Source organism: Columba livia, chromosome 1, assembly GCF_036013475.1.
Source record: "Columba livia isolate bColLiv1 breed racing homer chromosome 1, bColLiv1.pat.W.v2, whole genome shotgun sequence".
Lineage (NCBI taxonomy): Eukaryota > Metazoa > Chordata > Aves > Columbiformes > Columbidae > Columba > Columba livia.
Window position 1 is genome coordinate 100932780 of NC_088602.1, and position 13192 is coordinate 100945971.

General features: G+C 34.7%; 1 protein-coding gene across 3 annotated transcripts in view; it reads left to right on the forward strand.

The window, feature by feature from the left end:
• CFAP47 (cilia and flagella associated protein 47) overlaps positions 1-13192 on the forward strand; it is a 309801-nt gene that overhangs the window by 118909 nt on the left and 177700 nt on the right. For all 3 annotated transcript variants that reach the window (XM_065070474.1, XM_065070480.1, XM_065070488.1), the window contains 2 exons: positions 6890-6966; positions 9027-9172. In XM_065070474.1, the coding sequence (XP_064926546.1) occupies positions 6890-6966; positions 9027-9172 (223 nt within the window). The remainder of the gene's footprint in view (positions 1-6889; positions 6967-9026; positions 9173-13192) is intronic.

Here is a 13192-nt window from a genome sequence, read left to right on the forward strand (position 1 = left end):
AGTAACATGTAAAATCTGGAACGGGAAAGAACTAAAAAGTTAATCTAGTAAATTCTGCTCCAAATACAGAAAGTAATTTTCCTTTTCTGAGAATTTGTTGGATGGAAAACAGAGTTATTTGCTTTAGACTCTGGACTGAAGAGTAAAGGCACACCGTTGCACATGTGTGACAACATGATGATCTATGCAGACTATGTTGACAGCACAGGTGATTTTTGCTTTCGATTTTGATTTTTGGCATAGCTGATAGCATGGCAAAATCAGTCTCTCTGTGGTGCTATGTAAGAACAGGTAACTGGCAACTCAGAGGCGATAGCTACTAAACTATTTATTGCTTGTCCACAGGTATTTAAGTAATTTGTAGTACAAGTTCAAACCAGTTGGACTAAACCATGGCAAGAACGAATTGAAAGTATTCACACCTGCCATTTTGTCTGTCTCAAACAGGTCTTTATACAAAGCAAATGAGAAGTGCTCTCCTAAACCAGCCCTCACCTCTAAACTACTCTTGCAGAACTTTTTGTTGATTTGCTTTGGAAGGGACAACTTGTGTTTGCAAAAAAACCCAAAAAATGAGAGGCAGTTTGTGAAGCTGCGTGGTCAGCATTCCCCCATTAAACCAAAACACATCTAATACCTGAGTTATCAGACTTAAAGACCTGATCTACAGTGTGATATAATGTTCTTAGTCTCACAAGTAGATTGCTGATCCTTTGCCATTGTGTCTGCACAACACATGCATAAGCTTGATGGTGGAGCTCGTCTTGAGTCCTTCAGCAGCGATATTCTTCATACAGTTAATATAGAGAAGAATGATTGGTGTGTAAGGTGTGATAGGCCACTACTGTGGATTTAATACCATAGAATCAAAGAAGTGTTTGGATTGGAAGAAACCTTTAAAGATCGTCTAGTTTCAACCCCCTCCGCTGTAGGCAGGAACATCTCCCGCTGGATCAGGTTGCTCAAAGCCCTATACAACCTGACCTTGAACACTTCAAATGACAGGACATCCACAGCTTCTCTAGATAACGTGTTGCAGTGTCCCACCACCCTCATAATAAAGAATTTATTCCTTATATCTAATGTAAATCTCCCCTCTTTTAGTTTAAAACTGTAATACCATGTCCTGTCACTACATGTCTTGGTAGAAATTGTCTCTTCATCTTTCTTATAAATCATCTTTAAGAAGTGAAAGGCCACAATAAGGTCTTCCTGGAACCTTGTCTTCTCCAGGCTGAACAACCAACTCTCTCAGCTTGTCCTCACAGCAGAGCTGTTCCAGCCTCTGATCACCCTGGTGGCCTCCTCTGGACCCTCTCCAACAGGTGCATGTCTTTCTGCACTGAGGGCTCCAGAGCTGGATGCAGGAGTCCAGACTCCAGGTGGGGTCTCACCAGAGCAGATCACAGGGGCAGAATCACCACCCTCGACCTGCTGGCCACACTCCTTTCAATGCAACCCAAGATATGAATGGCATTCTTGGCTGGAAGTGCGAATTGCCAGCTGATGTCCAACCCTTTATCCACCAGTACCCCCAAGTCCTTCTCAGCAGGTCTGTTCTCAATCCCTTCATCCCCCAGCCTGTACTGATACCGGGGGTTGTGCCAACCCAGGAACAGCAAACTATCTGTGTAGACTTATTTTATGGCAGCTTTAAGCTATTCTGCTGAATCAATTTCCTTATTTCTCTGTGTGTTGAAAGAGGATGGATTAAGCCAGACTGAAATTATAATGGTGCTTCTTCTATCTCCCCGATTTTAACTATATTCCTTTTGTTTTTATTATATCATGAGATACTGTCTCTTTTTGTTATAGAAGAATGAGACACAAGGTCCACAACACAGTTTTATTTCCCTTTCCCTTCACTTATATTCAAGTGCTTTGTTCATTTGGGTGAGAGTAAATTTACAGAGAGAGACATTCAACACCATGTAAAATCAATGCAATGAGTTTCTCTGTCATTCAGCTCTGAAAATAGGACTTATTCAATGCACAGTTCACCCCAGTGAAGAAATACGTTGTAATCTGTATCTTCTCAGTGTGTGATATATGTTCACATAATATACTTTTTAAGTTATCCTTTTTTCATGCATCTTTTGAGCAATTTGTTATTTTTACAGTGATTCTTCTGCTCTAGTCTCCGTTTTTGCAATCATGACTTGGTATTCTAATTCAAAGATAAACCATTGAAAGAGATGACATTTCATATAAAATTTGTTTTTTTTGTATTTTTATGTGAGATCCTTTTTTGTAAGTACAGAATAAATAGTATGTTTTACTTGCATAGCTCATTTTTCCTTTCTGAAAAATGGCCTTTAAGTATAGGTATTAAAATGAATCTCCAAGGTAACATATTCTGAGAATTTTACAAGTCCATTTATTTAAGGTTGTGATTTTTTTCTTAGCCCAGCAAGATTAATTATTTATTTTAAGAGACATCCAATAGCTATCAAACGCTGTATGCAATAATTGCTTGCTATGAGGTGGTTAATCAAATTTTACTACTAGAAGACTATGACTTTTATGTGTGGATAATATTAAACCTGACTCTAGTGCTGAAACTCTGCTTGCAGTATTTTTTTGACATACATTACAGTACAGTTTTCAGCATCTCTGAGCTCTGTGCTTGCTGTAAATTAAACAAAATTCTCCTTCCATAAATGTAACTGCACAGTCTTAACTTGTGTCAACACTGATATGAATTTGTGATGAAGGATGGAAAAATATAAAGTAATACCAAGGAAAGACAATGGTTAGAAGCACAATTTGCTTTTGAGAAAAGAGCAAAGAAAAAGCGAAGATTTTGTTGTAAGTTGTTTTTGCAAGTATATGTGTTATTTTTGAATACACTTGCAAAACAGTATTGTCATTAAGAGAATTAAGGTGTTTAGGTTAAAGTTCATGCCATTCACTCCTTTCTCAGACAAATCCTTGATTATAGTATGTTCACTGTGAACGATTAACTACACTGCTAGTGAATGTAGATCATTCCTGTAGCCTTGGTGTAAGACAGGTAGAGAGGGACAAGCCTTGCTGTTTCTCATCCCGTCTTTTCAGAGCTACAACCTTGTGGAAATGAACCTTGCATGTGAACTAAATTAGCTGAAGCAAGGAGAGAATTACTTATAGTAGAAATTGCTAGAAGAGCTTCACTTATGAGATTTGATGTTTTTTAGCGAGATCATGACCTACCTACTGACACGGGAATTTTACATACCTAATTCCTCATTGTGTGGTATAAATTCCCAATACGGACTCAAAGAGCCAAGGGTAAAATTAGCTTTTTTGCAGAAAATCATGCAAAACTATGTCCCAGTACATATTTATTCTATGAGCAGAAACATTGTAAGCTGTGTGCGCAAAAGTAAATTTCAAGTGTTTTTAATTTTTTTTCTTGTACAATATATTTCTCATAAAAAAAAGAATAAAGAAAACAATCTAAGGAATATTTTGGAGAAAACCTACTTTAGGTAATTAATTTCCACTCCAAAATTAAAAAGACACAGATTTTGAGAATGGCAAATTTAAGATGTAAAATTTGGTCTGTTTGGAAATCAGAACTGTAAGTAAGAGAAATTATTTTTACCAGGTAGAGACAGTGACAACATCAGCTCCCTATTTTTAGTCATGAAATATGCAAATGTTCCATTGTCTGTGCTGCACTTTTTCTTAAATAATTGTTCTCTGTTTCCTCTAGGGAAAAATCATGGCACACAAATTTTAAATAATTTGTTTACTATTGATTTGTTGCAGTTTTTGAATCTCTGGTATCCAAAATTGTGGGATTCCAGTGGGATTTTTTTTTCTGACAGCTTAAATCTGACTCTTACACTTACTGGATTGAATTTGAGTCACTCTTAACATTTATTAGGGTTAGCACAAAATCCATGTTTTACTTAGCTTTACTGAGTTGTTTTAAAAAAATGGATATCTTAAAGAGCCAAAGAAGAATTCCTACTGAATTTCTTAATTATATTGCTGTCCTAGGGTGTGGTTGTCTGACTTGAAAAAATCAAAATAAATGAATGTGAACTTACATGTTATTTTTAGGCTTGTTTTTACCAAATTAAATTTTCATTTAAAAATCTAAAGGGAAAACATTCTGAAAGCAGTATTTGATTTTGTTATATATTTATAGTAAATTATAGTTTAAAGCTTGTATTTATCCCTTGTAAGTCATAGATACTAACGAACAGCAGGGACAAGGGATGCCAAATAAATCCACTGTATGGTCCAGTGATTAGGTGATTTGAAATCTGGGCACATAGTGAGGTTACTTAGGTACCTTAGAGACTACTAAAACTAAATTTGTAGTTAGTGGTAAACTGTTCTAAATTATTTAGAGAAATTTTTACTGTTGAGCTGTAGTAGTACAAAACCCAAAACATTACTGTTTGACATTCTAAATAGAAAATATCTTTTAAAGCTAATGACAAGTCACACTACATACAAGTTATTCAAGTGATTGACTTGCAGATTATAAAATTTGGTCTTCATAATTGTTAATATTCTGCACAGCAACTGAAGTCTCTGCATTTAAGAATATATATCAATGAAATATAAAAAATAATGTAAAAAATATCTCATATTAAACTCTATTATCTTTAATGTCTAGAAACAGTCAAATACAGAACTTTATAAAGCAATGAGCCTCTCATTTCCTTTACGGTTGAAAAAACAAACTTCCAAGTGATGACCTTTTTGTGCATTTCCAGCCAAGATCTACAGTTTATTTTTTCTTTATTTGTAAAAATACGATTTATTAAGTGGACAGAGAGGGGAAAAGAGAAACAATTCATTACAATCACAATATGTTACATTTAAAATAGTGTTCCTCACAGGTAAAATTTTCAGATTTAGGTGGTGAAATACTAATGTCTCTGAGACCAGAAAACTGCACTGAAAATAAATAACAACAAGAGAAATAAAACTAGTAACATTTTAATTGGAAAAACTTAAATGACTTAATGTTTCAACACAACAGTGTTTTATTTCAGGACATGAAAGCAATTAAGACCTGAACCCTCTTTAGGATATGGTAGTGTTGTCCCCACATAAATGCAGACTTCTGTTGAAATCAGTGGAGCTCTGCACAGGAGTCGGATTTCTTGTTTTTCTCCAGGCCTAAGCAAGGAAACAACAAAGGGGATTTGTTAGCTTTATGTGACATTTGTTGAGCTGGTGTTGGGGAATTTTTGAGTCATATTATAAACACATATTTGTGCTTAAAAATAAAGGCTTAATGAACAATTGTATTGGGCAGAGACCTACCACTGCAAGCAGTTCTACAAGGAGTCCTCAAAGATTCCTTGTAAATGCCCACATCAACACCAATCCTATGGGTGTCATCATCAGGTACCTTGACTGGGTGTGTGGTTCATTCCCGAGCAGCAAAGGTAGCTCCTGAGTGTTTTCATTCTACGTTCCATTGCTACAAGATGATGCTGCATCACTTCTTATCCCTTCAGCAAGTGAAACTTCACCACCTGGCAGGGACCTGTTCTGTCGTTGGCATTCCTGCTTCCAGCCAGTTGGGCCTTCTTGCCCGCTGTGCTAGATTGTTCCTTGGTTCCTGAATTACCATTACTGAGCAGTTAAAATTTTCATTTCCCCTTCACTGGACAGAGTTCATTTCCAGATTATCTTGGAAACAGAACTTACATTTAGAATAGAGTTTAAACCATGATTTCTGATTCTAGAATAATGACTAATAGTATACCCACGATTTCCAGTAAGCCAAAGCCATAGACTAGAATCTTCATTTGCTATATAGTTCTAATTTTTTCATATATGACCTGCTGGTATGTTTTCTAGTTAAGCTAATAAATGTAAAATGATTGCCTAAACTGTACATGACACATGTGCAAAAATCTGTTGTTTATTAATGTACAAGTATATAGCCTAGTATTACACTATTTTTTAATATAACTTTAAATGTCTTATTTTTTATTTTTTATAAATGCTAATGTTGTCTTAAGGTGATTTAGGTAGGCAAATAAAGATAAATAGATTCAGTTAGCTCTCAGGACAGTTACTGGATAAGGTGATTGGGTTAACATGAATAAAGCCAAACCATCATCTTGTCTTCAAAAAGTGGAAACTGTTGAGCTAGAAAGAAGGTAGAGAGAGCTAGAGAAAAAATTTGGGGCTCAAAAAAACGTTCAGGTAAAAGAAGATCTAGTCTTTGAAGAGTGTTCTGATAAGGGAGAAAGGAAGACTGTTACTTTTGCAAATCAGTTTCTGTAAGAAGCAGCACTCTGAAATCATGTCCACAGGTCTGTGAATATAAGCCCTAGAGTGAGCTCTGAACTGGACTTGCTTTGCAGATATTTAGGTGTATCTCTATAAAGTAGTTTTTTTTGGAGAAAATGAAAAATACTTCATGAAAGACAACTGAGAGCATCAGAGGAACGCAGGTCTTGCCGCTTCATGAAGTATCAGGGAACAATTCTTTGCCTATCGCCATAGGATGTTGAAATGATAGAGAGAAGAATTTGGACTGAAGTCCACCAAAGGTGTTATAGGGCAGGAGTGCTTTTGACTGGTAAAATATAACTGTTTTTTTAACATGGCATTTTGCTTATATGAGAATTGCAGAGATATTATACTGGTTAATTGAAGGAAGCATGTTCTGTCTCTGCTGTAAATATGGCTACTAACTTCAGTGGAAAAGGTGGTATTTAACCTTATTGCTGGGTAGGTGGTTCCAAAATGTAGAATTTTTTTTTTTTTCTTTCACGAAAACATTTGCTTTTCCAGTATTTATTCATAAAAAGGGGAATAAATAAATAAATAAATAAATTAAAAAAAAAAAATAAAAGCTATCTATTAGTAATAGAAATGCCCAGCTTCAGAGTATTGCTTTCATTTTTATTGTTTTTCCTTTTAGTTCTGCAAAGAATATATTAAACTTTAAAAATGATGCAGTGCCTGAAGATTCAAATGAAGAGAACAACTTAAATTCCTGTAAGTACTTCTATACAATGCCTCTTGTATCACTACAATAGACATTAGACTACCTACATAACCAAGATTTTGACATCTGAAGTATGTGCAGTAATTATTATTTATAGGTATGCTCGGTAACTCATTTATAGGAGAGTTTATCTTCTGATATGCTTCATTTAGTGAAATTATTTCTAAGGTTGCACTGTAATGGTAATGATTTTACCATTTAAAAATAAAGAATTTTTCTTTTTCTTTTAAGGGCCCATGGGTTGGCTTCATGGCAGTCTGATGTGGAGCATTTGCATCTTACCTAGTTTGTTTTTGAAAATAGTCATCAGCAGGGATTGTTTTATTTCTTGCCCTTATTGCCTATGAAATGTCAGTCAACTGTTCTGTTAAAACATACGAATCTAGAGCTATAAACTTTACTGAGACTGTCGAAATTCCACTTGAGCAAAATTTGGAGAATGGCCTTATTAAATGAATTTTGTCATTTGAAAAATATTGTTGTGTTTCTGAGGTCACATGGAAAGCCTTTCTTGATATATTGATTATCTCATTTTCTATTCTAACGGATTAACAACCAACTACTAAACAGTTCACAAAAATAAAAAAAATATGTACTTTAAGTTGTACCTGAAGTGAGGTACAACAATTGTACCAATTTGTGAATAGCCTAGAAAGGTTTTTATGGCTTCAGGCAGACTGGAGCTACAGGGACAGTTTTGATGGAATTTCAGGTTTGGGAAACAAAATTGTGTTTTCAATGTCTTAGAGAAATGCACTTCTGCTTTGAAAATAATTCCCCTTCATTCTCTCAATAACATGGCAAACAAAACCTAAACTGTTAAGGGTAAAGTCTTAAGTGGAGAGCAATAGGAATTTTTTTTTTTTAATTTTTTTTTTTTTGAGCAGTTATAATAAATATGTAGAAAACTGTGAAAAAAAATTCAACATTATTTATTAAATGTTACTTCTTTGGTGATTGTTGTAATTTCACAAAATCCAGAAAGATAAATAAGAGGGCTCTTACAAGACTAATTAAGTCTGCTGCACAGTTTGAGAGACTTTGAATAAGGAACACTTGAACAGGAGACAAGTTTGGGAGTTAGTGCCTTTAGTTAAATTTAGTTGCTGTTAGTACCACTTTACCCTGTTTGATGGAAGGGTAAAAATGAAACTTCAGGTTTATTGTTTTGTTTGTTTGTTTTTGTAGGTTTTAGAATCACTAAATTCATATCAAAACACGAACATTGGAAAATTTGTATTCTTATTGTTTGGAAAAGAATTTGGACTATGGAGAGAAAATGTTGCTGGTGGCTATGCCTTTCTTCAGTTTGGTTCTCGGTGATTTTGAGGGATGAACCAGTTCTATTTAATTGGCCAAAGTTTGCCATAGGTTTCTTACATGATCTTCCCTTGTTTCTGTTGCCTTTACTTTCCCTTTTATTCTTAAGTCTGCTTTACTTCCTAGGAAGCTAGCCAGCCAAACCTGAATAAAAGTCTCATTCTAAAGTAATCTCCATTATCAAAATATGCTTAGCAGATGAAAAACACGCAGTATCAAAGTAGCCAGATTCTGACATATTCAACCCTAAGATTCTTAGTGTCTTGTGAAGAAAGCACTTTGTCAGGATAATTCTTTTAAAAAAGCAGAACAAAAAACCCAAGATTGCCAGTATTTAGGTTTTGTCCATTCTAGAGGACTGGAGACACTAACATAAGTTACTGCCACTGAGGGCAAGATTGTTTAAATAGTAGTAAACTGTAGTCTTCTTTCTGGCAGGACTAGTCATTTGCTTATAAGCTGCACATCTTTAAAGAGTTCTTTGTGGTGAGAACTGTCTGTTTACCCTAGTTTTGTCTCAGTGCACAGAATAAAAACATAAGTGCATAGCAAAATGTATTTAAATAATACAGCAAGCATAACTATAAATACTGATAACTGATTACAAGGGTGACTTAAATACTGATTACTACAGGAGGCTATATACAGTACCCTTATATTTAAACTCAGCTTCACTATTTTACAACTTGTGCTGTTGTATCTAAACAACCATTTAAATTTATTTTAACAGCTGATCAATCCAGCCTCCTGCCTGAATTCTTCAGTCCAATGGAAAACCTGTTCTTGGAAGGAAGAAGTTCTGCAAGCTTAGATATTCACTTCCTTCCCTTCAATCTGGAAAAACGTTACTGCACTGTCATTCTGGTTAATGAACAGGTAAGAATAGAAAGTATGATCTGTGAATGGTTTTCCTGTCATTCCCTAGTCAGTTAAGAATCAGCATATTTTCTGTAAAACTTTCGGTTGTGTTTGCCAGTTATATATGAATAGGGTAAATGAAAAAATAAATTGATTATGTACAGATTTTAAGGTAATGTTTTTGTATGCATATGCAATTATAAAGATGTGATCTATGTGCCATCTTTTGGAAATTATTTCTTTTTTTGCTGAAGTACAATATCTGTATAGTTCTTGGAGGAAATGTTGCACTGTAAAATCATTGCAAATAAAAGTAATACTGCAAGGAATTTTACTTTGCCTTTCCTAGGCAACTCAGCTTCAAAACAGATATGAAATTTAAATAATTTTTCTTGATATAGGAGCAAGATTAATGCTTTTGGATGAGACATAGGCAGGGAAAGGACAAAATGCACTTCTGCCTGTATTTATCACTGTATCTAGGATGTGCTGTCAAAGTAGAATAATAATAATTTTCCTTAGTCTCTTTTTAAAAAATTTTTCTGCCAATCCAAATCTGTTCAGTCCTTGTCACTGATGTAGGTAAAACTTTTCAACAGGTTGTACATGAATATTGACTCCATTACTTTTCAGTTTCTCTTGACTCATACAGTCTGGGATTTGCCATATATAGTTAATTGAATTTGGTTGGATCAAATCACCAAGGCCTGTTTTTTATGAGCTTTGAGAGTTTAAAATTTACACTCCAGCTGCTTTATTGTCCTTGCAATCCTTTATCTCAGTGGTCACAACCTTTTTATTTCTGTGTCTCTAGTCCATCTTTCCACCTGTTTAACCTCTTGGCTGTATTTCTTCTCTATCTTTTGATGCTCTTCAACACCCTGTTGTTTTTCTCATCTTCTCGTATGTGTGGTTGATCTCAAGGCTTGCATTCTGCTTCTTACTTCTATAATACTACCTCTGTTTCAGCTTTCCATCTGTGTGTTTACCTGCATCTGCCATTCTCTCTGCCACATTTTCATGACTTGTAACAAGACATCCAAAACTAAATGACTTAATCTTTTTCTCCTGCATGTTCTCAGCTTCCATATTTTTCATTAATATAGAACAAGAGACTCCTGCTACTGTTTAGTGTTTCTGTATTTGGTGTTTGTTTTTATTTTTAACCAGGACTTTGGCTATGCCACCTGGCCAACTTATTTTTGTCTTTGATTTTAAAGGAAAATCAGACTAATGCAGTGACGCCTAAGCCTATCTGATCCCATTCAATATTTGAAACCGCTGGCCTTTTTAGAGAAAGCAAGCTATATGGCTGGAATATATTAGGAATAGCGGGGGAAAAAGAAAGAAACAAGGATGATCAGAAGGATGTAACTGTTCCTTTACAGACATTGATTCTTAAAATAAATTCCTGTAATTAAAAGAAGAGATTCTTAAGGGACATAACAGGTACATGAGTTTATGAATAGTTTGCAGAAAGTTAACAAAGCACCTTTGATGGGATATACAAACTGAACCAAAGGAAGTACTTTTTAATACCCAATGTTTAACTTACAAAACTCAACTGTCATAGGACACTTTGGATGCTAAAACTGATAACTCATTCAAAAGCAGTTAGGCAAACTCATAAAGGTTAGATCCATCAGTTTTTATTCAATGTAATGTCTGGATGAAGTCTCTACACAAAGAAGACCCTAACCTACTGGATTCTGGCAGCAGATCTGAGAAGTTTCTTGTTTTACTTGTTATGATTTTATACTCTATTTAAATCTCTACAATTGGCATGTTCCCTCTTTGTTTCTTCATTAGAAGCAGCAGTATATACCCTGGCTGAGAAGAAGGCTCATGATACATTAGGTATATAGCCTTAAAACTTCATGATTTAATGAAGAGAAGGGAAATCGACACATTTTAATAGGAAGAAAGCAAATTGAAGAGATTTGGTCAGAATTATGGGACAGTTAGACTGCAGGTGGAAAGAGAAAAGAACATTTCTGACAGCCTCAGTGATACCTCCAGTGCTGATGTAGAAACACCTAAATTTAGATACCTAGTTACTAGTCACTGTTCTTTATAAAGAACTTGTTGACTAGGAAACATTAAAGCCTCAGAGAAGTCACTGTCACATCCTGTGTGGTAACTATTTCTGGAACACCTGGTGCTTTCAGCTTAGCTGAGTAGGTGGGATTTATTTAAAGGCTGCTGAAAGTGCAAAATTTTTGATATGTAGCTCTTCAGGTTAGTTAAGTCAAGCCCCATCCACATAATTGTATAATTTTTGAGATAATGTGGTAAATCTCCTAGGGAAAGATGAAACTGCAAGATAGCTAACATGATTTTAGAGCTGTACAGTAATGGCACAGGAAGAAATTGGCTTGCTTAAATATTGTGTACATGGCTGCAATATTTCAATCATAGCATTTTCTAATCGACAAACCATCGTAGCTAACATGCTGTGTGATGAACAAATGGCTTCATAAAATGATGAGGCTTGTATCATTCAAATATAGACCTATGCTGTATATAATGTAATAAACAATTTAATTTAGCATTTCTGTAATTTCTTCCTACCTACCTTCCTACCCTTTTTGACAAATGGACCAAAATATTAAGCAGAGTAAGACTGCTTTTTCATTACAACCAATGATGAAGGTATTGAGATTCAAATCACTAGTTAGACTTGAATCTAACTGTGAATCCTGTCATTGCATCAACTATATATCTGTAATAAAAGCAAGAAGATACACTGATTAAAGTTTGTTGGTCTACTCAAGTATGTTGCTTTAATTGTTTTGGAATAACCTGGTTCTTAACTTCTCTAAGGTTTGAAATGACAGCACAAGTTGTTTATAACATTTCTTAAGGATTTTTTCAATATTTCTTTGGTTTTCAAGAAAAACTGAAACTGTCATTCTTCAATTTTTTTGCGTAGATCTTTTCAGAGAAGAAACTTTATGTTGGTTAACATAACTGGGTTGCATTTTCTCTATATCTTTTTGGTAATTTAAATGTGAACAACCAGTGATTTCAATTATAATAATGTATTAAGTCATAGCTTAAGAGTGTCAGTCCAGACTTTCACAACTAAATATTTAATATAAATTTAATAGTTTATTAAGAGAATGCTTTGCTACCTGTTGTTCTTAATTACTGACTTGCATAGAGAACTGAAAATTCCTAGGAGCTATAACTTTATTTTAAAATATCAGTTAGCAATTAGATAAATAACTAATAGTAGTTCAACAGCTATTTTATTAACTGTTTTTGTTAACAGTGAACTCTACAAAGTGCTAATGCTATCCTGTTTGCAGCTGGTGGAAAATGGACATATAAAACATTAAAACCATGGGGATAGTAGCTAAACTCTCAAAATACAGTAGAATAGCCACTCTGTTCCAAAGCATCAGAAAAAATCTTAGCAGAAAGAAAACTGGATTTTCATTCTGTGGAGATCAAAAAGCAAGAATTCTTCAAAGCAAGGAGGGAAACGGGGAAGTTTGTTCCTACCTATAAGCATATTGATGTCAGCAATGACAAGAAAAGTAATTGATAGTAGAATGGCATCTTAGCAACCAGTACCTTTAGGAAAACAGTTGTATATGCTGTGAGCTTGTTAGTGGTCCTTATGGGCCCAACACACTGTGTCAAACAGGAATAATTCCTGCTTAAATTGGTTCCCAGGAGTGGCTATTAGTTTGTGAGTGGGAAACCAATTCTGATATAGATTTCTTTAATCCTTCTCAAGGAAGATTTGTCTGAACTCTTGAACCAAGGAAGGGGAGAAAATGCCATCAAAGGCTGGTAGCTTTCCTTCTTCTGGGTCAGAAACAGAATTACAATGTTTACAACCTTAACATAAATACCTGATAAAACTATGAATAAAGGTAAAATAAAAAGGAGACATGTCTTATGTTATTGACCAATATTAAAGGGAAAACATTGCACTGATTGGCAGATAAACTAGATGATAAAAATAAATCATTTCCTTCATATCTGGAATGAAGAATAAAAGACAAAATATGCATTTTTAGGGGAGAG